General features: G+C 34.6%; 1 protein-coding gene across 1 annotated transcript in view; it reads right to left on the reverse strand.

Moving 5' to 3' along the window:
• Positions 1-13,421, reverse strand: part of LOC129220106 (CSC1-like protein 2) — a 114,236-nt gene extending 100,815 nt beyond the window's left edge. Inside the window, exon 1 of the mRNA XM_054854447.1 lies at positions 13,396-13,421. Within this exon, the coding sequence (XP_054710422.1) occupies positions 13,396-13,421 (26 nt within the window). The remainder of the gene's footprint in view (positions 1-13,395) is intronic.
• Positions 13,422-23,426: the final 10,005 nt, after the last annotated feature.

The following is a 23,426-nucleotide window of genomic DNA, read 5'->3' on the forward strand; positions in this document are numbered from 1 at the left end:
AAACAAATGATTTTAATATGTTTCACGATTTTTTTAACTTTCATGATTGTAAAAAGTCAAACAAGTCGTACTTCTTGTACATGATTTATAGCGCGAGTAAAGTGAATTTAAAAGCTATTTTACATGATGTAGTGCAGCGGCATCGAGTGCAGTGGTGCCCAAACTGTATTTACTCGCGGGCTGAGCCTTATACTAAGGTGAATCTGACGGGCCAGAAAACTTTTAAAATTAATATATGGGACTAAACGCGTTTTACTCGAAACTTAAAATAGTCCACTCACATCCCTTTGATTCTTACTGCCTCATATATTCAGATAATAATGGGAGAGAAATCGAAAAGTCAAGAAATTAGCTAACCAACATACGAGGCGTGTTTTTAAAGTAAGGTCCGTTTTGAAATAAAAAAAGAACGAGCGCAGATAGAGCAAAGACATTTATTGCACAAATATTTACTATTCTCACGTTATTTTTCAACATTGCTCCCATAGTTTTTCCAAGCATTTGTCATAGCGTGGTACAGGTTTCTACCTATTCGTACAAAGTTGCTACCTGTTTAGTCAACCATGAGGACTCTTACAGGGCTTTGGCTGGGACATTTTGAACATCCTCTGGGTCTGCCGCCATCTCACTCGAAGCAACTCTTATTTGTTTCGCCATCTAAAGTCTTTCCGAGGTGGTCTGTGGCACAACAGCAATAATGAGCTTAGAGAACATGTTACTCCATAGTTGACTACACAGAATAGATATACAAAACCCAGTACCACGCTATGACAAATGCTTGGAAAATTGCTGGAGCAATGTCAAAATATTGCGTAAGGGTGGTAGATTTTTGTGAAATAAATTTCTTTGTTCTATCTGTATTCGTTCTTTTTTTTTAATTCGAAACGGACCTTACTTTAAAAACGCCCTCGTATGTTGTTATGATACTACATGCGTTTTTTTCTTGATGCGAAGTTTCCTACTGTTTTTTTCGAAACGAATTTCTGACTATTTGACATCGAATTTGCAACGATCATTCGTCATACCGGATGAAGATTATTGGTTGTTTTGAAGGCTTCAAAATATCTTTTCCGATTTGTGACATTGAACACATTAGCGGGCGGCCAACATGGAACAGTTTTGTGGGCCACATATGGCTCGCCGGCAATAGGTTGAGCACCACTGATTCAATGTAAAAAAAAAATATGGCTAAAACCTTGGTTCTGACCATCATTTTCTTTCATATTGCTACCTAATCCGAGAAAAAAGTTTTGAATATATTATTAATTTTTAAAGTAGTAATGTAAGAGAAGATAATTCTTACCTCATCCAAACGTTTGTACGTAGATTGCTGGAATTTCAGGTCTGATTTCGAAATGAATTCGAAGACGTCATTGTAAAGTAAACCAATCCAACTGGGAATTTAAGAAAAAAAAAGAAATTTATTTCCTCCGTTATGTTCAATAAAAAATAGATAATAAGTTCAACAAAAGTTTAAAATTTATTAAACAGGACTAAAGAAAGTAAAAAAAGCAATAATATTCATGATCATTTTAATAATTTGCTATACATTGTAGAGCATAGCAAACTAACATTGTAGCAGAGTATAAGTAAGCTAATTTGTAAAGGAAATTGGCTTATTTCGAAAATTTAGAACAGACGAACGTTTGGTTGAATTTTCTTCTTTTTGTGAAATTTGGCTTCTAAAACTGCAGATTAATGACGAACAAAAGGCTCAAATATTAACTTCGAATATATGCAAGCCCCTTCATCATATGCAAGCCCCTTCATCAGTGCATAAAAGAAGAACGAAAAGTCCGCACAATGCAGACCGAACGACAAATGAACAAAAATGAAAGGAAGCAAAGTAAATGGACATGGAAACCGGAAACACATGCGTCACAGAACGGCAACTATCCTATAGTGCGGAAAAACGTCACAAACAGAAAAAAGTTTTTAAAGATAAGATTTCCAAACACCGGGGAAAGGGGGAGTACTCGACAAATCATTAACTATAGAAGCAGAATTTTTCCAAATGTAATAGGATCCCCAAAAATCTAAATCATAAATCGAGGAACACCCATGAATAACCTTGGCAGAAGAAAAATCACTTGTCGTCAGTAGCTTTACTTGTCGTCAAACTACTTCAAAAACTAATCAGCACACCATTTGTATGGTGTTACACATGTGCACCATAGTTCGTTCCATTCCACGGTTATACTTCAAGTAAGAATGCTTACAAAATGAAGTGGTTATTCACTCAAAGCCAGGGCCGCTGAGAGCCAAGGTGGGTCCTTTATCAGTTCGGTTGCCAGGACCCCTCCTCCTATAAACTTATAAAACTTACACGTCTTCGATTCCGAGTCGGGTCGACTTGTCTGATGTGGCTTCTCGTCGGCCCTGCCATGGCTTAGTATGCATGAGAGCTCACTGGAGTTCTCACGTACTCCAGCTCCAGTACCTCTTTTTTTTGCAACGATTTTTTTCAAAGTTGAAGATACAAGTAGCGTAGTAGTTTGAAGGTACAATATTGCGTTCTGTGGCCCACCAGTACATCAATTCTGAAAACCCGATGCTGATGAAAAAATAATTTCTTCGCACATGATACCTCTAGTTTTTTCCTTTCAGAAATGAATACACTTGTGAAGTAACTTGGCATACAACTGCTTGACTTACGGGAGGGATTCGTTCCAAAAGACCCCTTGCGTAAGTCTAAACTTAGCACCGTGAAAAAGGATAGGAGAAAGGAGGGCACATGCGAACAATCTTTTTTTTCACGAATTATTATTTTTTTCAGGATTTTTTCTATGTTCCTTTGCTCAATTTATAGGTTGTTTTGATGAATCCGTACGTTCATTTAATCAGACGACTTGGATCCCCTATTAGTCTGGATCATCGATTCCAACCGGTGGCGAGAGTTATGAAGGGGTTCGTGAAAATAATAGTGTAATGGCTGAATTTTAACGTGTTTACTGTTTGAGATAATGTCTTTGGTTCAAGCGTTTTATTCACTTGAATCTTATTGCATCCAGTTTTCGACGAAAGGTTTTAAGTTATCAAAGATCAACAAGTTGTAATAGCCCGCCTTTGTATTAGTCACACTTGATTTACTCATACAGGTTTGTTTTAGATATCTCTTGTGTCAGAATAAGACTTCAAATTTTGTTACTGTTTTGGACACCATTTCCATTTTATTGTGCCTGTGATTATTAATTTTTTGTTTTTACTTGTTACTTATTACACTCGTATGTTGCGGCCTTGACGAAGGCCTTCTTTATCTTTCTCATAATTCTGATCCTTCCCCATGCTTGACAAGGAAGCAATATTCCCAACAAAAACAAAATTACACACGCCAAAACTTAACGACCATCCAAATGCCCGATTTATCTCAAAAGCAAAGCAAAGAATGAAAATTGAAAATTATTTTAAAAGCCTTCCTTAAAAGAATTACAAGCAGTTATTTGTTAACAAACACAAGAAGGCAACAATTAAAAAGTTTAAATCATCGCGATTTTCTTGACATTTTCCAACAATTAAAATCACGCAAATTACGTAGACGACAGTTAATAACGATTTATCTTTCTTATTGTTACAACTATAAAGATATTTTTATTGAAAAAAAAATCAGCCCCCCATGGAGCAATTGGCACCAAAATCGAACCAACGCCTGTTTACATATGGATTGATATTTATTCCAAATTTCAGCCAGAACGTAGCATTACTTCTTGAGATATGGCAGTCACAATGGAAAACAAAGAACGTTCAATTGCGCCACCCCCTTTTCAGTTATTGACGCCAAAATACAATCAGCTCTTATACTCTCCAAGGGTTACTTGTCGATAATTTTTTTTTTTTTTTTTTGATTCCGTTCATTATTTCTTCAGATACAGCAGTCACAATGGACGACAAAAAAACGTCCTATAGTTCAACCCCCGTTTGAGCTATTGACACCAAAATTGAATCAGCACCTATACCTGTTAAGGGCAACATAAGGACCAAACTTTGTTTGATTCAGCCAGTTACTTCTTAGGGAACAGCAGGCAAGCATAACTCAAAAAACGTCCTACTGCTCCCTCCCCCCTTGGAGGAATTCGCGCCAAAAACCAATGGACACAAGTTCACAAAAGGGCACATATGTGTACCAAATTCCGTTTGATTTCATGCGGTAGTTTTTGCTGTAGAGCAGCCACAAAAAACTGGTCACACACATACGCGACACACACACAGACATTTTCCAAAAATGGTCGAAATGGACTCAGCAGACCTAAAAAAGGTCGAATCCGTTGAAATTCGAAATTTGAAAATTTACACGAATCCATTACTTTCTTCTATATATTAGAAACAGAAGAAAGTAAAAATAAAAATTAAAAAAACCCCACCAAATTTGTTGCCAAGATGGCGATAAAACTTGGCGACCAAAAGCTTGGCGATATATTGCCTAGTGTTTGCCAAATTATAACACCGCTTGAGAGTTTGCATTGAAATTAACAATGATTTTACTCCAAAAAGGTGTAAAAGACCCGCTTTGGAACATTCGAATGCAACCAAAAAGGGGGGTGCAACCCCACGAGGAGTTTATGTACCAAATTTCAACTTTCTAGGACGTACCGTTTTTGAGTTATGCGAGATACATTTGCACATACATACGTACATACGGACGTCACGAGAAAACTCGTTGTGATTAACTCGGGGATCGTCAAAATTGATATTTTGGGTGTCTGTACGGTCTTAGGCATATATCCACGTGTGGTCGGGTTGAGAAACAAAACTCAATATTCATTTGGGGCGAGCAAAATGGAAATTAAGGCCAATTTTTGAGTGATTTTTTTTTCACGAATACAATACTCTCTTTTTTGTAAGAGGAAGTAAAAAAAGTGACTTTAAACGAAGCCATCTTGCCACAAAGAGTTATTAAGGCACCTGGCTCTCTCCCTTTTATCATCCTCATTATTTTTATTTTTTAAAAGTTTGCTTGTCTTCTTTATTTGTTCACCTTTGGTTTTTTAAAAAAAAGTTTAAAACGCTTCGTTTATTTTATTTTATTTATCATTTTTGCATTTTTTAAAGTTATTATCTCCTCTACCTTTTTCAGTCTTTCCATTACAATATTTAACTGTAAATACTTCTCCCAAACTTTCTCCTTTTTCTCATTTGGGGTTTGTGTACATTTCTTTATTTTCGTTCCAGTTCAAACTTTTCTATGTGTCCCCTTTCTCGTTAAAATGGGTAAATTTTGACTTTCAGGTACTAAACTATAGTATAAACAGAAAATAATAATAAAACCTCGGAAGTAAACATTATGGATTTAGCTATAAACAAGTTTTCACTTTCCAAAATAGTTTTTTAAAGGCCAAAATCTCTTTGAATCAAAAATGATTCTGTTAGGATACTGACTTGATATTTTTATTCAACAACAGTTTAAAGTTTCCTAGGAGAAAATGTAGGCTATGCATAGACCTTGAAAACTTTGGCTTATTTTTTATTTATTTATTTATTTTTTAATCTTTCCCCGAACGAGGGTTTTTTTTGGAAATGGTTCTGGTCACAATTTTCCCAAGGCCATAATCAACCTCTTGGTTCTAATAGAGTTAAGATTGAAATAAACTGGAAGACTCATTCTTTGATTTAACTATTACAGGAACTCATGAACAATTGAAGTCGACTCTCAATTAAGATACAATTGATACAATAACAGATAGAGAATATTCATACCTCGCATCTCTTATATTAATGCGTCTTGATGCTCGTTCATGCCAAGCTACTAGCTTCAGAATAACAAATATGACGAAAATGCCCTGAAATGAGAAGAAATTTTAGATTTTAAACAGCGCCAGATAAAAAAAAACTCTCTGCTGTAAAATTATCATATTGTGCCTTACGCTCTTCTGGCTCTGGATCTTTCCAAACCAAACTTTCCCATTAAGAAAAATATGCATGTTTTCAACACTCAAAGTTATGATTGAAAGCTAGGAATGAATGATAAGAAATTCTCTACATGACTTGAGCCGCACTTTTCTTCGTTTTTGGTGTGATTTTCTTGGAATATTTGGAAACTACAGGAATACTTACATTATCCTTCTTGGCCCAGAAAAGTTATTTTGTCCTTTTGATTGCATTATGAAGAGTGCTTAATGTTTAAATAAAAAAAACCTTTTCGAATTTTCAAAATTAATTTGAATTCTGAAATTTTGAATTCAAATTATGTTTTTTGCAATCACGAGTTGCGACAGTACCCTACTCATGGGGGGGCTATTGTTTCTAGAAACAGCTCCTGTCCCCCAAGCCTATCCCTCCTCCTAGGCGGTTACGTGTGTATAGTTGTGTGTGTGCTTGCAGGCGTGTGTGTATATGTAGGCACGCGTGCGTGCATGTGTAGGCTTGTGTGTGTGCGTAGACCTGTGTGTATGTACGTAGGCGTGTGTGTATGTGTGTAAAGGCTTGTGTGTGTGTGTGTGTGTGTGTGTGTGTGTGTGTGTGTGTGTATGAGCGCGCATGTGTGTAAAATATGGACGCCTCCGACCAGGAGAAGCGTATAGCTCAGGACCGGAGCAGCCGTGCCGCCTGCAGAGGCCGGTGGGCGGTGGTGCTGGTGTCCCCCTGGTCCAAGCTGAAAAAGGAACCAGACGCCAAGGACGGTCAAATGAAAGCAATAAGCAATCGTGATTGCTCAAAAAAAAAAGAAAACCTGCTATTCATTGAGTTAAATTAAGCGTCAAATAACCTTGAACTACAACAAATTTGTCATTGCTTACATTTTAGCAGTATTAGTATATGTTACAAAAACATTCAAAAATTAGCAATTTTTTTGTTTAAAAATTGCATATTTTGCATTGCTTGCATTTAGATTGAAAAGCAAATCGTCCAATTTTTTGTTACCAAGTTTGGCAAGAATTTTTTAAAACACGAAAGTGTTAACTATTGATATTTCTATCAAACTTTTAATGGTTTTTGATGACCAAATTATGTTTTTTGACTGTCGATAATTCTTTCTCAATAATGCTTTTGAGAAGATTTCAATAACTGATATTCTTGGCAGTTTTTTGATTGTCGCCAAATTTTTGAACTCCATAAATTAGCACTGATGCCTTTCGTCTTTGCCGAAGTATAGTAAAAAGAAATGACTGTCTAAAGTTTGAAAACGAAACGCGTTTTCATGTACTTTCACTGCTCCGTAACTGTTTATTAAAATCTATCTGTGTCTCCCGGCATTACACTTGCTACCACGTTTATCGAAGTAATACCAATCGAAGAATTTCAGCATTTAAGTCTTAAAGAAAGAAAATAATAGTTTCCCATCAGGATAACGACAACAGTTGCTTAAAATCTGTACCACGCGTTTACCAACTCGTTACCGATTGCTATCAAATATCTAAAACTCCAGATGTGCACGCTAATCATTCCATTTCAACAAGTCGGGAAAATATAATCCTTTAAGCTTTTGGGACTAAACACATTGAGCGAATTAATCATAACGGATAAGGTTAGATGCATGTCTTTTTTTTTTTTTTTTTGACAAACTAGTATAAACTAAGGGCTTATCTGCTTATCAAAATCAATATTTCTGAAAATAAAAAAGAATTAGTGTTTAAGTTTAAACAATTCAGATCAATTAAGAAGATTAAAAGTTCCATTAAAAGTTGAAGAAAAAAAATGTCCCAAATAATTTTAAAAAGCCATTAAAATATAAAATGATCCGCCAAATAAAGAAACAAGCCATGAAAAGTTCCATTAAAATGTAAAATTAGAGTAGCAAAAATGGCGATAGTTTTTTTTAGCAATGCGTTATTTTCTTGCCAATTTGGCATGTTTCACGTTATGATAATTTCCTTCCCCTAAACAACTGAAATTCACAAAAGATCGCCAGTTTTTTCCGATTACCCAAACCTTCTTGAATCTAAGTTAAGTTGGAAAAACTTAGCCAAATAATGCAAATACAACATAAATGGACATAAATATGAGCAACCATAATAGAAATTCTGGAAAGGTTTCGATAACTAATATTCTTGGCAATGTTTACAGTACTACCGGCCTAATTTTCGGTAGTCAAAGACTTGTTGCTAATGTTTTATGGCCTTGCTGATATTGAAAAAATAAATCAGTTATAACCCAAAAATCTGAATTTTCGAAACAACTCTGTAATCAAAAAGTGCTTCTAAACTAATATTTTTTTAAACTATTTACAAACTTAAAAGACAATTTTAGCAAAACTTACCAGAGCACATAAAATATTCACAAGCAGGTTCTCAGGTATAATTCCAAAATTAGAACCAGTTTCAAAAAAAGTCACATTAGATAGTTTTAAAGCAGTACAATTAACTTTCGAGTAATCAGACATGACACTATTCTAAAATAAAAAAGAATTCTACGACAGCAAACTATACTCAAATATTGCAAATAATCTATAAGTTTCAATATCTAATACAAAGCAAGTTAGCAGCTCATAACCATAGACTAATAATAAGAGTCTCTTATTATTAGTCTATGCTCATAACTAAACATGAATCTTCTAAGTTTAGTTGTATGAATTTTATGTCAACGAGATTTTCACGCATTTTATAACTTTTTACAAAAAGATGGTTCATAAAAATCAGTTTTCAAAGTTATGCACAGGCCTAGCTAAAACAACTTGACTATTTGCGTCAATTAATTTTAAATGTTAAAGTTGTATTATTGTTTATATATATTTCTTTATTATTGTTTGGCACACTAAGTACTTTTTGAAGTTTTACAATGGCGATAATCTAGTAAGTTGAAATAAAGTTTCGCTAATAATATCTTCGTCTCTACAGCATTTATAGTTCACAGTTTACTCTGCTAAGTAGGTACATAACCTTAATGTGTTATTTAAAGTCATCAGGTTATGTAAAATTTATCATTAAAAAGGCATAGTTCAATACATTTTCCAAAATTATTTTAAATACCTCTCTTTTATTCGGCGAAGAAGTACTGTTTGACTACGGATTATATGTAATTCGGCAATGTGCCAAGTAAAGACGATTCCATCTGAACGAATCGAGCAGGGGAGAAGGGAAAATAACGATGGGATTTTTATGCACGCGTTTTATTATGTCACTAGTGCCTTATTCATTTATTGCATTCTCCAAAATAAAATAAGGGGAAACAAAAATAGTTACCATGGAAACAACAAAAAGAAAAAATATTTTCATTCCGCTCAGGAATGTAAAAGCAAACTGGTAAGCTCAAAACTTTGTTGTGAATAAATCAATCAATTTTTGCCGTGAGAATATGGATGGAATATACTTTAGATTTAAAAAATGCTGCTGTGAACAAATTTTCATTTTTACAAAACTAAGGCTAAATAATAGAGAGGCAAAAGTACACATCTGAAATAAACCAACCAACAGCCCAATAAACTAATTCGCAACTCCAACGAACTATAGGGGGCACTGTAGTCATTGTCGACTTAAAAACTAAAACAAACGCATGTGGTAACGAAGAAAATGCTTAAAGTGTTGTGATTTTTGTTCGTATGTATGATATTTTTCGCTTTATTCTTTTTAAATTAATTTTCAAAGTCTTGTGGATATTCTGGCCCACGTAGAAAGAAATGAGAATTCAAGAAGCATTACTAAACGTCAAAGATTAATGCAAACTACGTAGTTCGTAGTTCTAAGCAGCTATTTCCACGATGTTGAATTCGATATTTATCAATTCTTGATAAAACTAAATAATAATTGTGGCCTGACAAGAACAACAATTAATGCTAGAAAATTCAATATGACGTTACAAATTATTATCGAAAGAAGATGATACTTGTTTGCCTTGCTTGGCTAGCGCTAATTGTTTTGCATTTGTTGCTGAGTTATTTCTCTCGAATTCCCGAATCGGTTAATTTAAAAATTTTCTGTTTCGATTTTTCTAATTTCTGAGTTACGATTTAATTATGTCAAGTTATGCAAATCATCTACAGAATTCTTACGGATATATGGTGGTAGTTTTCTTTTCAGTTGATTGACCATTATTTCTTTTTACTTATCGAATTCTGTAATCTTACTACCATTTTATCCCACTCATGATAAAAATTAAAAATGGTTTATCTAAAAACGCGAAATCTCGCCAAGGCTACTTTGCTAGCACAATACTAAAACTATAACCCTAAACAAATTTGGCGAAACCTTTCAGCTGAGAATAAAAGGAATAAAGTAAATTCTTTCTCGGTGAAACATTTTTCATTTTGTTCTACTATAATATATTCAAGAAAATATTTTGCATACCGTCCATTCCAACTAAATGCTGCTGTAAAATATGGTTAGTTAAATTAATTTAAGATTAAAAAAAAACTCATATTCTTACAAATTTATACAAAACAATAAAATTTTTTACCTTGTATAACGTTATCCAAGTTTGTTAATCCAGTGTGTATTTAACAAAAAACTTTTCCTTAAAACCTAACCTAATATAACTTCTAGCATTTTTTTTTTGAAAAAAATTATTGTGGCAAATTAGCAACTCTTTATATTCTCTCCCTTTAACTCATTTCAGCCCTCATATATATAAAAGACAGTGATCGAGTAACCCGCGAGTTTTAACAATGGAACTCGCGCCATGCATGATAATTTGATAATGCGTTTTGTTAATGTTTAACATGCAGGGAAATGCTTTATTGTGACAAGGCTTAACTCGATCCGGTAACTTAACTGTTTTACTGTGTGATTTCAGGGGAATGAAGAAACGAAAAAATGGTCAACAATGAACGCTACGTACTGGAGTTTAAGGTAAATCCACTGGAGTTATGGATACAATTTCAACTATCAAAACATCACCAAACAGGCAATGGCTTCGTTCAAATGTAGAAGAATTTCCACCCATCATGCCTTGACTGGCGACTTTCTAGCTATTAAAAAAATAATAAAAGCATTAGTTGGAGGTTTTTTGAAAACACGAACATCTGAAAGAGTTTAAATTTCAAGTACGAGCCAACTTTTACTAACTCAATCATAACATTCATTAACTAAAGATGTGATAAGTAAATATAATAAATTTTTCTTATTCTGCACACGCACACTTACATTTTTATTCAGTTTGTCATATGGTTAATGTTTTTATAATGGGATGGTTTCCTTCAGTCAAAAGTACTACTTTTAAACATTGAAATGGATAGAATAAGCAAAAAAATTACATGGACCTAGAAAATACTTTCATTTTCCCAACAGTTTTTTTTTTTAATTAATTTTTTGAAATGTCCGATTTTTCAAACAAGGCGTGATCTTTATGACGTCACAAATGATGCAATTTGGCGCATCTTTCTACTACGTTTCCACGTTATGCTAATCAAGCAGCGAATTAAAATTGCTCCCTACGCTTGCTATCAACCATATCGTTGCCAATACACGTGAGTAAAGATGCGAATTAAATATTTTGTTCTGTAAATGGCAACATTGAATGGCATTTCATCATTTGCGATGTCACACGACAGAAGTGTAAACAACAAAAGCGCACCGAATTAAGTAATTTTTTAAAAATATTAAACTTAAATAAATTACTTAAAAATGGTAAGATCCTATCTTTTTAAGCATACTTTTTCAGAAAAAAATACTTTTTAAAATTTTGGAAACGACCCAATTCTTCAGGGGGGAAAAAGAAAAGCTCTACTACTACAAAGAAAGACTTGTTCGAATACCGTCACGCTGCTAGTTATGTCCTTTCCAACTTTTAAGCAATCATATAGTTTTGTGTTTCGGTAGTTTCTGGATACAAATATAAATTGATTACAACAACGAAAGCATTTAATTCAAACTCATACTAACACGACGAAAAGACAAAGATAAAAATTTATTAATATCCTCATGAGCGAACGTTTTGTTTAAAAAAAAAAAAAAAAGGAAGAAAGAAATTTGTTCGTGTAAACGAAGTATACTGTAGGAAAATAAGTGAATATTTCGATTACAAGAATTGGTTTTTCTTGTAAAACAACTACTGGTCATTTAAATATTTCTAGAACAATTATTAAAAACAAATCTGCCGTCATTTACAAGTACCTCGAACTGTGTATGTTCTTGTTACTCATGTGAACGAGTGAATTTTGGACGCGCGCGCAACCTGTTTGCGCGAACTTCACTCAGTGGATTTGAGTCACTCAGTGGATCATGTGATTTTAGAAATTAGAGAGAAAGCAAAGTTACAGCTTGGTGGTAATTTTCAACTGTCATGAAAGTTTTGAATATTTTTATCGTTTGTTTTTCCTTTTACATAGTAAAGGAAGTACAGTTGGCTCTCTGTTTAACGACCCTCTATTTAACGACTTTCTCTATTTAACGACGACTTTTCATGGTCCCAGATGGTCCACTACAGTGTTAAAAGCATTTTATTTAAGGACGCTTTCTACTTAAGAACGATTTTTTGTGGTTCCTTGAAAGTCGTTAAACAGAGAGCTAACTGTATTGTATTCGCAAAAAAATTTTCCCTCAAATTTTGGCCTAATTTTTCATTTTAATCCTTCCCGTAGGAATGTTGAGTGCTTTTTTTGACCTAACAGCACATGCGTGTAAACGCCCGAAAACCACAAGTTTTCTCGTGCCGTCTGTGTGTGCGTATGTATGTATATTGCAGCTCTGGTTAGTTCAGCTGTGACCTTGACTTTGTTTGCCTGTTTTAGGGGAGTTTAGTGAAAATTAGATGCGTTATTGGCTCGAATTTTAGTTGGAATATTTTTGAAAAACTACTAAGAAAGCTTCTCAACTCAACTTAACGCCAATTACCCTTCCCCATTTTCCGAAACAGAGGTAAACATTGTCAAAGTCGGAGCTCAACTTCTCAGAGCCGCACAATGCGTATGTATGTATGTATGTACATATCTCGCATAACTCCAAAACGGCATGTCGTAGAAACTTGAAATTTGGTATGTAGACTACTAGTGGGGTCTAGTTCTTCACCTGCCCTTTTGATTGTAAAAGGAAGTCATCTGATGCACACATCAGCTCGTTTAGATTGTATTTTTGGTTTCAATGTCTTTATGATCAAAGAATTAATATTTTTTTTTTTATCAGGGCTGCGTAGTAGGAGGGAAAATGTCGAACTCCGGCTCCGACTCCTAAAATTTTAGAGCATTCTACTGCCGACTGTTTTACCTCAATTTAAATTCAGCAATAAGTCATCTCCCTTAAGTCAGTGCTAAGGCAGTACTACATGCAATATATGTAAAAGATATTACAAAAAACGCTAAAATTTACTCAAAAACAAATTATATATTTATTTTTGCTTGAACGAATTAAGAAAAACAGACCAAACAAAGAACTTTTAAATGTAAATTGATTGTAATCTGAGGCTCTGTTTTGTTTTGCAGTAATAGATGAGGACAAAAATATCAAAACCATCGAAATTTTTAAAAGTATTTTTATGCTCATTTACCTTGTAGTGCAACCTTGATTATTTTCGTTGCATATATCAGTTCTGTACCTCAGAGCCAGAAGGACGCAAGTCATGTAGGTAATTTTACAGGAGAGAGGAAAAACTTTTTTACAGGCGCATGCAAGGGATGGGACACGCTCTTTTAACCCTGGTAATAAATGGAAAAGGATTTTTTTTAAAGAAATACGATCACTTCGCTCGATACAGGATTGGCTTCTACATACAGGGTTTGTATCAAAAGTAATGAGCCTCATTTTTTTGGTCACGCGAATATACCACGCACACTTTCGCGAGCGGTTGGAAATGGTAGAGCGGACTCTAAGCTTTCCAGAGATGCCTGGTTCAGTCGCTTACGAACTCTCGGAGCTATGGGAGGTCGTTTTTAGTGAACCTCCGTGCAGAGCCTCGTCGTGGTGTGTAGGATGGAGAGAACTTTGCAGCAACGCTATGCGATAAAATTTTGCATCGAACTCCAAAAGACAGGGATGAAAACGTTTAATTTGTTCACTCAGACATTCAAGGATGATAGCTTGTCGTACTGGCAGCTCATAAAGTGGCACAAGTCGTTCAAGGAAGGCCGGGAGGAAGTGGCCGATGAGGCTCTTCTGGGCGTCCATCATCATCAAGAACGGACGATAATGATACTGGTGTGCGAGATTTGCTGAACAAAGGCCGCCAAATGAGTGTTCGTTTGATGTCAGAAAAATTAAACTTGTCGATAACAGATGTTCATCGAATTGTTACGGAAGACCTGACCATGCGTGACATTTGCGCGAAACTTGTGCCAAAAGTCTTGTCCGACCACCTTCGTTGTCAACTCCTATCTGACCCGGATTGTGGTTTTAACGGTACCACAAGTTCCCTATATCCCTGGTAGACTTCTTCTTGTTCCCAAGGGTGAAAAGGGGTCTGAAGCGAAAGCAGCATCTGGAAACCTTGAACAACATTTATAAGATCACGACGAGTTCTCTGCTCGGAGGTTCACTAAAAATGACCTTCCACCGATTCGAGAGTTTGTAGGCGACTGAACCAGGTATCTCTGGAAAGCTTAAAGTCCCCTCCACTATTTCCAACCGGTCGCGAAGGTGTGCGTGGTATATTCGCGTGGCAAAAAAAAAAAGAGGCTCATTACTTTTGAGACAAACCCTGTATACAATGCACTAATCAACAGAAAATCGCAATTTAAAAAATGACTGCGTTTAATATGGCAAACAGCAATTATGGCTTTGAACTCCGCAAAATATGATAAATTATGCTCTTTCTTTGGTTTAAAAAAATGTTACTCTTCTTTTATAGACCTTCCTTCAAGTATGGCCCAAAAGTCGACAACTATCAAGAGAATCTTAAAATTTTCTGTAATTCTAATTTGCCTGATCGGATTTTTACTGCAAACTTTTGAATTCATGCTCTTGTATTGGACTTACCCAACGGTGGTGGATATACAAGTGTCTGTTCCTTCGGAAATTGAGCTACCTGCGGTTACGTTTTGCAACAGCAACGGGTGAGAACAGAAGCAATACTCTTTCTTGACGGAAATTTTCAGTCTTTATAATGTGAAATTATGTGATTACGAATGAATAAAGAGTACTTTAATTTTTTTACCGCGTATTTTCAACAGAGTCGTTTCCAAAACTTTAAAAGTATTTTTTCTGAAAAACCATGCTTAAAAACATAGGATTTGACTACTTCTTAAATAATTGGACAAAGTGTAATATTTTTGAACAATTATTTTGATCGGTGCGCAGATTGAATTATTTTTTACGCTTCTGCACATGACATCACAAGTGATGAAATGCCATTCACTGGTGGCATTAACGCAGAGCGCAATAGATAATTCGCTTCTTTACTCATACTGGCAACGATATGGTTGATAGCAAGCGTAAAGCGCAATATTTAATTCACTTTTGAATTATCATAACTTGGAAACGCGGTAGACAGAAAGCGTAAACATTCAGCACGCTAGTGGCATGTGTGCCAAATTTCATCACTTGTGACTTCATAAAGACCACGCCTTGTTTAGAAAATCGGACATTAAAAAAAATAATTAAAATTAAACGTTTGGCAAATAAAAGATTCCATGTTTTTTTTTTTTTTTTTTTTTGCTCTTTCTATCAACTTCAGTGACTAAAACTAATATTTTTGACTTATGGAAACAACCCGATTGAAAACTTTGATTTTATTTCATTTGAAAACTTCTATTATTGCTTAACCACCGTTTCAAAATGGAAATATTTCAATACAATTTACATTTTATTTTTGGAACTGTAGGTTGAATCCCGACTACATCTGTCAGCAGGGAAATTTTTGCATGGATCCAAATGACTTTATTAATGATTCCTTCTGCTCAGCTTTCTCTCAAGTTTGTGACATAGGTGTTGGTGTTCCACCAGGTTTCAGAGTAAACGAGATTTTTTTTTTCAATTATTTAAACTGTACTGTTGATATAAAGCACTGCTTTACGTTAAATCTATTCATTTAGTAACGCAGTTAGTGCTCGTCATTAATTTAATTTTTAAATCACTCTTATTAAAATTGTCTGTTCTTGTGATTGTTTACTAAGTTCTGTTCCGTGCTATGCATTATGGGCAAATCAAGGTTAATAAGTGCTGAAGTAGTGGAGTCCTAGGCAAGTCCGTCATTTCAATTTTCCCGGGGGGTGAGGGGAGGAAGGGTATGTACTCAATGTAAATTATACCAAAAGGAGCAAAAATTACGCCCATTTACATGTAAATAAAATAGTTTTCCAAAATCAGGGAAGGAGGCAATTGCCCCCACCCCTTAAATGACGGGCCTGGTCTCAGGCAGGGCCGTGCACGCGAGGGGATGGGGTGGGACTATTCCCTGTGTGACTTATGTCGAAATAGAAAGCGCGTTCTGTCAGTGTTTAGAAAATCGCCACAACACAAACACACGGTCAATTGAAACTACAAAATGAAGAAACTTTGCGTTTTAGTTTTGATTGAATCATAATACATTTCTTTGTTAGGTGGTACTTTTGGTACTCTGATTTTTTCAAGGATTTAATCCCTATATTTTATAAGTTGTTTTAGATTTCTTTAGTTGTAAAATCATACATTATTTACATTTGGTTCATATTACAAAGTGCACTCAGAATTAAAGCGAGTCTTTGTTTTTTAATTTTCAACAGTATGTCATAGAATTAATGTATATTTCTTTCTAATGTATTGTTTTGAATGTTAACCGGAGATATGTACGGTTAACACCATTGAGAAGGAATAGTTAACACTGAGAAACATGTACTATTTAAAAACATTACCATACTGCTGAACTCATTTGAACTTCTTCCGTTTCGTAATTCGAACGCTAAATATATAAAGAGTTATTATGAGTAGTAGAAACTTATCACGGAAGAAAAGTAAAATTAAGGAAAAAAAGAGTTTGTTTTATATATTTGTTTATTTGTTTTTAAAATGCTTAAAATGTGCGCGCGTGTAAGCATTCATTTACTAAATGTAGCTCTCAATAACGAAGGATAAACCTATTAAAGGATAACATTCTATGAAATATTTTGCTGAAACCAACACATCTGTAGAAATTTTCATTGGTTTAAACAGATTTGTAAAATTTTCCTTATATAAGTATTTGAAAAGGAGGCGGGGGAGTGAATAAAACTTACTGAATAGGGGCGAATGAGATATGAAGGATTAAAGAATACATGTAGGGGGCCCTAAAAGAATTATTTCTCACGGACCCTAAAATTTCTGTGCACGGTGTTGGTCCAAGGGGACCAACAAAAAAAAGTTTTGAAATTTTAAATATTTTGTTCCTTAATAAAAATCGATTAGGGATTAAAACAAAAATGTTCATAAGTATAAGAAAATGGATTTGCTAAAATATTGACTTCTACAAAATCGGAGGTCACAAGCGTATGTTTAGTCGGTATAGGTGATGATTAGGTCCTGATTACGCCAATTAGTACTCGAAGAAACATTTACAATTAAGTGCCCATACTTGGAACAGTTTTGAATTTTTTCCTTTAGTAGCATATTAATCATATGTTTTCCATTCGAACGAAGTATTCTATTTTTAGGATGTGCCTTAGTACTTCACCTCAAGCCAAGGTATAGAGGTGTAGATATGTCCCTTTAAAAATAAAACAAAAATTTTTTCACTGTCCCAAGTTAGAGACTCCCCACTTAACTTGGGACACTTATTATTTTGATCTCTCTTTCTTGTATTCAGCAATAGGGGTGATGGTTTGGGACACCAACTATTATTTTAAAGAAGTTTACTTTGCAACCCAATAAGGAAAAAAAAACATTGGATAGAAATAATAGAATCTTGTAAACTTCCAATGATTTTAGAATGTACACGTGCCCCTGAAAGCATTGAATGTCTCCCCAGCCTCTTTTAATTCTTCTGAATGTAATATTTTTGCTTTCCTCTCTGTATTCGGAAGCATAAAAGTAACTGGTGAGCCCAAATAATTATTTACACAGCTTAGTTTTAGCTCTCAATGTTCCTTATTTCATATACTCTCGCATTCATTTTCCTTCCTTCATAAAACGTGAAATTCACAACAAATAGATTAGCCTCATCTACACTTTGAGACTTATTTTCATTAATAGAACTAATATATGCAATATTTTGGCGAAACTTCTTTTGCTCATCAATAGATTCAAAAATTTTTAACAGTGGCAACTGTTTTGTCCTATTATGATATGACAATTTATTGTCATCAGAATAGCCCTCAGTTTATAAAATTGTGTATCTATACTTTTTGTTAATACAATTATACACTTTATTTCCTCAATATTCCTTATAGACACTTTTTATGCTTTAGTTTTCTAATTTAGAACGGTGTCTCAAGTTTGGAGCGTATTTGTAATTTCTCAAATTTATAAATAAATAAGTTCAACTGAATTAGTTGGGCAGAAATGAATTCGCCCAAATAAGGCACAGGTACATAGCCGAAATGAATTGTGAAACAAATTCAAACTACTGCTGCTCAGTTAGCGTAGGTTACCAAAATTATTTCCACACTTCCAAATTGCGGTTTTTTTCGAAATTTTCAAAATCATAAAAATCATCCATGAAGCTGATACTAGTGTTCAACTAACTCACATAGCCTCATAAAATAACCATTCATTTAATCCGTAACACCATTTATTTCTTACTTATGAAATACCAACAGGTGTACCAGCCCTCAAAACTAAATTTGGCAAAATGTCCCAAATTAAGATACTGTCCCAAATATGGGCACTTGACTGTATTTGTTTAAAAAAACATCTCTTTTGATACTAGTTTCCGATAAGAAAATTTGATTCTTGTAAGTATTTCTGTTCCACATTCCCTTTCAATAACGATATGTTTCGCTAATCACAAAATGCTTAAGTGTTTGATTCAAATTAACCTAGATAAAAGAAAATTTAAAATTACTCAGGATTTATGGCCATGTCTTATTCTATCAGTTTCAACCGCTATAGAATAGATGCATACATGAATTCTGTTTTTAAAACTGTGGTTGTGTAATTATGCCATAAGTCAATTAATCTTATATAAAACTGCTCTTAATATCACTGATACGAATATCCTTTTGTAATAGATTGTGTCATACAATAAATATCTAAATCGGAAATATTTCAACTCGTCAACCATGAAGAATCTGAAAAAGCCCATCACTGAGTTTTTCAAATGCAAAATCAAAGCAACTGGTTATTCGCGTGACTGCAGGTAAGAATTCCAATCGATTTTATCGCTGTACAAGGTTTCTCATAAATGTAGCGACAAACTTTTGGAGGGATTTTAAAACATCTCTGGGTTATTCCATGAAAATGATAACCTTTACGAAAATATTTTAAAACTTATTTTGTGGAAATGATTTTATAAATTATGGCACTCAATACGTCATTAGGGGTTCTATCTCTGCTCGTTTCGCTCGCCAATCGCTGTCAATGGCTCAGTTCTTCATAAAAATAATTGACATTTTCTAACTAGACAATCCTCCGTCAAGGTGTGACGGGTGAAAATTGCTTCTACACTTGAGCGAAGCAATTGTCTGTTGGGTGATGTTTTGATAGTTGAAATTTGAACCCTAACTCCAGTGAATTAACCCTAAACTCCAATAGACAGCGTTAATTGTCGACCACTTTTTCGTTTCTTCATTCTCCTAAAATTACAGTTCTACCAGTAAAACAGTTAAGTGACCGGTCCACTCCGGACCACACACTCATGCCAGTTCGGCCTGGTAAAATTAAAGCATTTCCCTGCATGTCAAACATTGCCAAAAGATGTTATCAACTTATCACGCTATGGCGCAAGATTCATTGTTGATCACGTCAGAGCGTTACTCGATCAGTGAATTCACTATTATATCTATGAGGATATGTGGATTGTTACTTTGTTATGAAGTAATTACAGAATTAAATATTTATTAACTGTGTCTTCAAAATAAATAATCGAAATTAACCCTTTTCTTTTGTACTGAATTGACTCTACTACCCCTTTAAATTTACTTTATCTAAAGGAAATGAGTCTCAGCGCCATTTCTCTCAGCGTCATTTCTGTATGTCAAAAGAATAGTTATATAACTAAATTCAGCACGTTGTGCACCTTACCATTTTTAAAGATCAATTAGTAATATATCTGTGATAAAATAATTCACGTAACTGTACATTAACACTTAAAATGATTTTGCAAGAAAACCTGACATGATAGAAGTTAAAGGACTGAAAATTCAAATTCAGCGCATCTACTTCATAGAAATCCTCTTTAAGCTTTAGGCAACAAACGAAAAGCTTAAATTCAAAGGTTAGTGTAGTTTTATTGGCCAAAAAATTAAATATATCGCAAACCAAGGAACGTGAGATAAGTCTTTTAAAAAAGAGCATCGTAGAAAATCAAGGTTTTACGCAATAGTAGTTTTAAGTGATTTTGTCACAAATATTATAATACTAATAATATGATTTTTTCTGATTAGCTTTTTTTTTTGGTCTTCATTAACAATATATGCTTAAAGTTCAAAATTTTTCTTTTAAATTATGAAATTTTAATGATGTGTCACTGTTGATTCTATCGTTTTTACACCAGCACACACCAGTTATTTAAGCTAACTTTGTGGGAGTTTTGTGGCAAGGAAGAGCATTAAATCAATCTCTCAAATTTTGAGTTGCGTCACTTTCCCTACCGATGTGCGACATGCATTTATAATTTTTTTTTTTTTTTTGACCAATCACGATTGCTTATTGCTTTTATTTGACTGTTTTGATGTCCTATGATTTTATTTTCTCACCAGTACCCTCTGCAGCACCACCGTCGACCGGCCGCCTCACGATGCTGCTGCTCTAGCGAAAACCGTCTCCAGGTTGCATCCATATCCTACACTTACACACACACATACACACACATACACAAACACATACACACACGCATACATACAGACACCTACACATACAAACACACCTACACACAACTAACCACACACTCATGCCTGCACACAGACACATATGCCTACACACATACACAATCCCCCCCACACACATAAACATTCATACACACAACTACCCACACGCTCATACCTGCACACAGACATAAACACACATGCCTACACACATACACATACCCCTACACACAAACATACATACCCCCACACAAGCCTACATACACACACACACTCGTGATTGCGAAAAACATAATTTGAATTCAAGATGTCAAAATTCAATTTTTTTATTATTCCTTAATTAAAAATAACAGTCATTATTTAACACGGCCCTTGTTGCACAATTTTTATATTCAAAGTCATGATTTTTCATTGATTTGGTTGGCTGCTGCAACGCCAACTTTTACACTGTAATAAAATAGTAAGATTACATTTACAGTTGACTTCAAAGTGTAATATATGTAAAATTTTTAATGAATGTTATATGGAAATTTGTATCTCCGTAGAATAGATGATGTAGTCATTGGTTCATATTACAGCGATACCAACATATTCAGCTTATGTTACACCATAAACTCGTTATGGAGCCAGCCGAACAAGGCCATCGCAAAAATTAAAAAATCAGAAAGTAGGTTTTCAAAGAGGTTTTTTGCTTTAAAAATTTGTCAATCATAGAAAAATATTATGAATAAACTAATGTAACAGTATATAAAGTAATTACAGCTACTGATCAGTGGGTTCAGAACATTTACGTAATACAGGGTGTTTATAGATTCTATCACTGATAAAGAACATTCATTTTCAAAAAAAAGAAAAAAAAACTTGATTTTAACACGCATATTTTTATATTTTTGTCCTTACCTCCAAAAAATTTATCACAACGTTTGCATACTTCTACTGTCTGACCACCGATGAGATGGAAATGCAAACATCCGGTTTACAGGCAGAAATGGCTGCATCTATTAATTTGCAGGGGCGCCAGCTTTTGCAGATGTGTACTAGCCTCTTAATTAAAGAAAGACAGTCACGTTGAAATACAGAACACGTGCAACATTCCCCCCCCCTTTCTTCTTCTTCTTCGGGCTTATTGTACAGTTTTCCTTGATGAGAACTACAATCTGAGTGTTTCACCTTTCTTACATATGATATATTTTATTCCTTACTAGTGGTACCCCGCACGGCTTTGCCCGTAATAGAAAAAATTAAAAGGTCTTTTGGTTCGCCTGTATATTTACAAATAACGTACAGTTTCTCGCCAATTGGCTTGTACGCATATTACGGTTCCACGTTATGATAATTTCGTATCTCGCCAATTGGCTTGTGCCCATGTTACGGTTCCACGTTATGATAATTTCGTAATTTACTCGTCCATCTTATGATAATTTTGTTCTTAAAATTGGAATAGAAAAAGAACCACATCGAATTTTCGAAAAATCGCTTCGAGGTGCACACCCTCATGCTACAAACAAACTTTGTGACAAACTTCATGAAAATCGGTCTAAGGGTCTAGGCGCTATGCGCGTCAGAGAGATCCTGACAGACAGGTAGAGATCTGGACAGAGAGAGATCCTGACAGACAGAGATACTTTCAGATTTATTATTAGTAAAGATAGTACAGAAGACATGTAAACAACACATGAAAGACTTAACAGCACAAAGAGGGGGAAGTACAATCGGAGCGAGAGTGGGATCAGTGGGGAAACTGCCTCAAGTGTGTAAAGCAATCGCTTAGACCTATCGACCAGTGAGGCGCTCTTTATTTTCTTTTTCCCCTCATTCAAATAGACTTGTCTTAACTAACCGTTTATTTGCTAATTCCATAGCAACTGTCAGCAGACGGTACTTGTGCACGTTTCGCAATTATTCAGTATTTTTTTACTTTAATACTGGCATCAATGTCGATATTCGAATTTTCTCAAAAAAGGAATTAAAACATACTTGTTTTGTTGCTATAGTCCATAATTTTGTGCAAACAGAGCATTGATTTTGAAACTTTATTGCAAAGAATTATAAAATGAAGGTGTTGTGATAAAAAAAGCAATAACAGTAAGAAACATAATGCATCTATCGAATTGCTACTAAGCCTGATACTCATTTTAGTGCACAATTTCTCCACAGTTGAAAATATTCTTTCTGAATTCACGCTAGTCGGTTGTACTTATGCAACTTTTTCAAGTCGCCTCGGAATCCATTACCTTCAAATTACTTGATCCCTTTCATGTTGACTTTGGGGATATCATTTTATTGTTCCTTCTGTATTGTGTGTACTGTCTGCCCACGGTTGCTATGAAATTGGAAAACGTCAAGCTTAGACAAGTCTATCTAAACGAGGGGGAAAAGAAAAATACTCGCGGGTTTTGTTTAATCAATATGTGTCTCTGCTTAATTTAGAGGCTAACGCACCTCTGCAAAAGCTGGCATTCATTGAAACTGCGCCCATTTCCGTCTGCTAACCTTTCCATCGCATCGGTGGGCAGACGTTTTGTGAATAATTAATATTTTTTATTGTAGCTAGTTGTAATTTTGATAGATTTTTTTCCAATGTTAACATAATCTTCAATGACTTTTTCTTGACCAAATTAATTTTGTGTTGACTTTTTTTCAACTCTTTATTTTGAAATTTACGATGAACTTAAGTGCATTTGATCTCGTTACTTTTGTTTATATTTGTTTTCTTTTC

Source organism: Uloborus diversus, chromosome 4 (genome assembly GCF_026930045.1).
Source record: "Uloborus diversus isolate 005 chromosome 4, Udiv.v.3.1, whole genome shotgun sequence".
Classification (NCBI taxonomy): Eukaryota; Metazoa; Arthropoda; class Arachnida; order Araneae; family Uloboridae; genus Uloborus; species Uloborus diversus.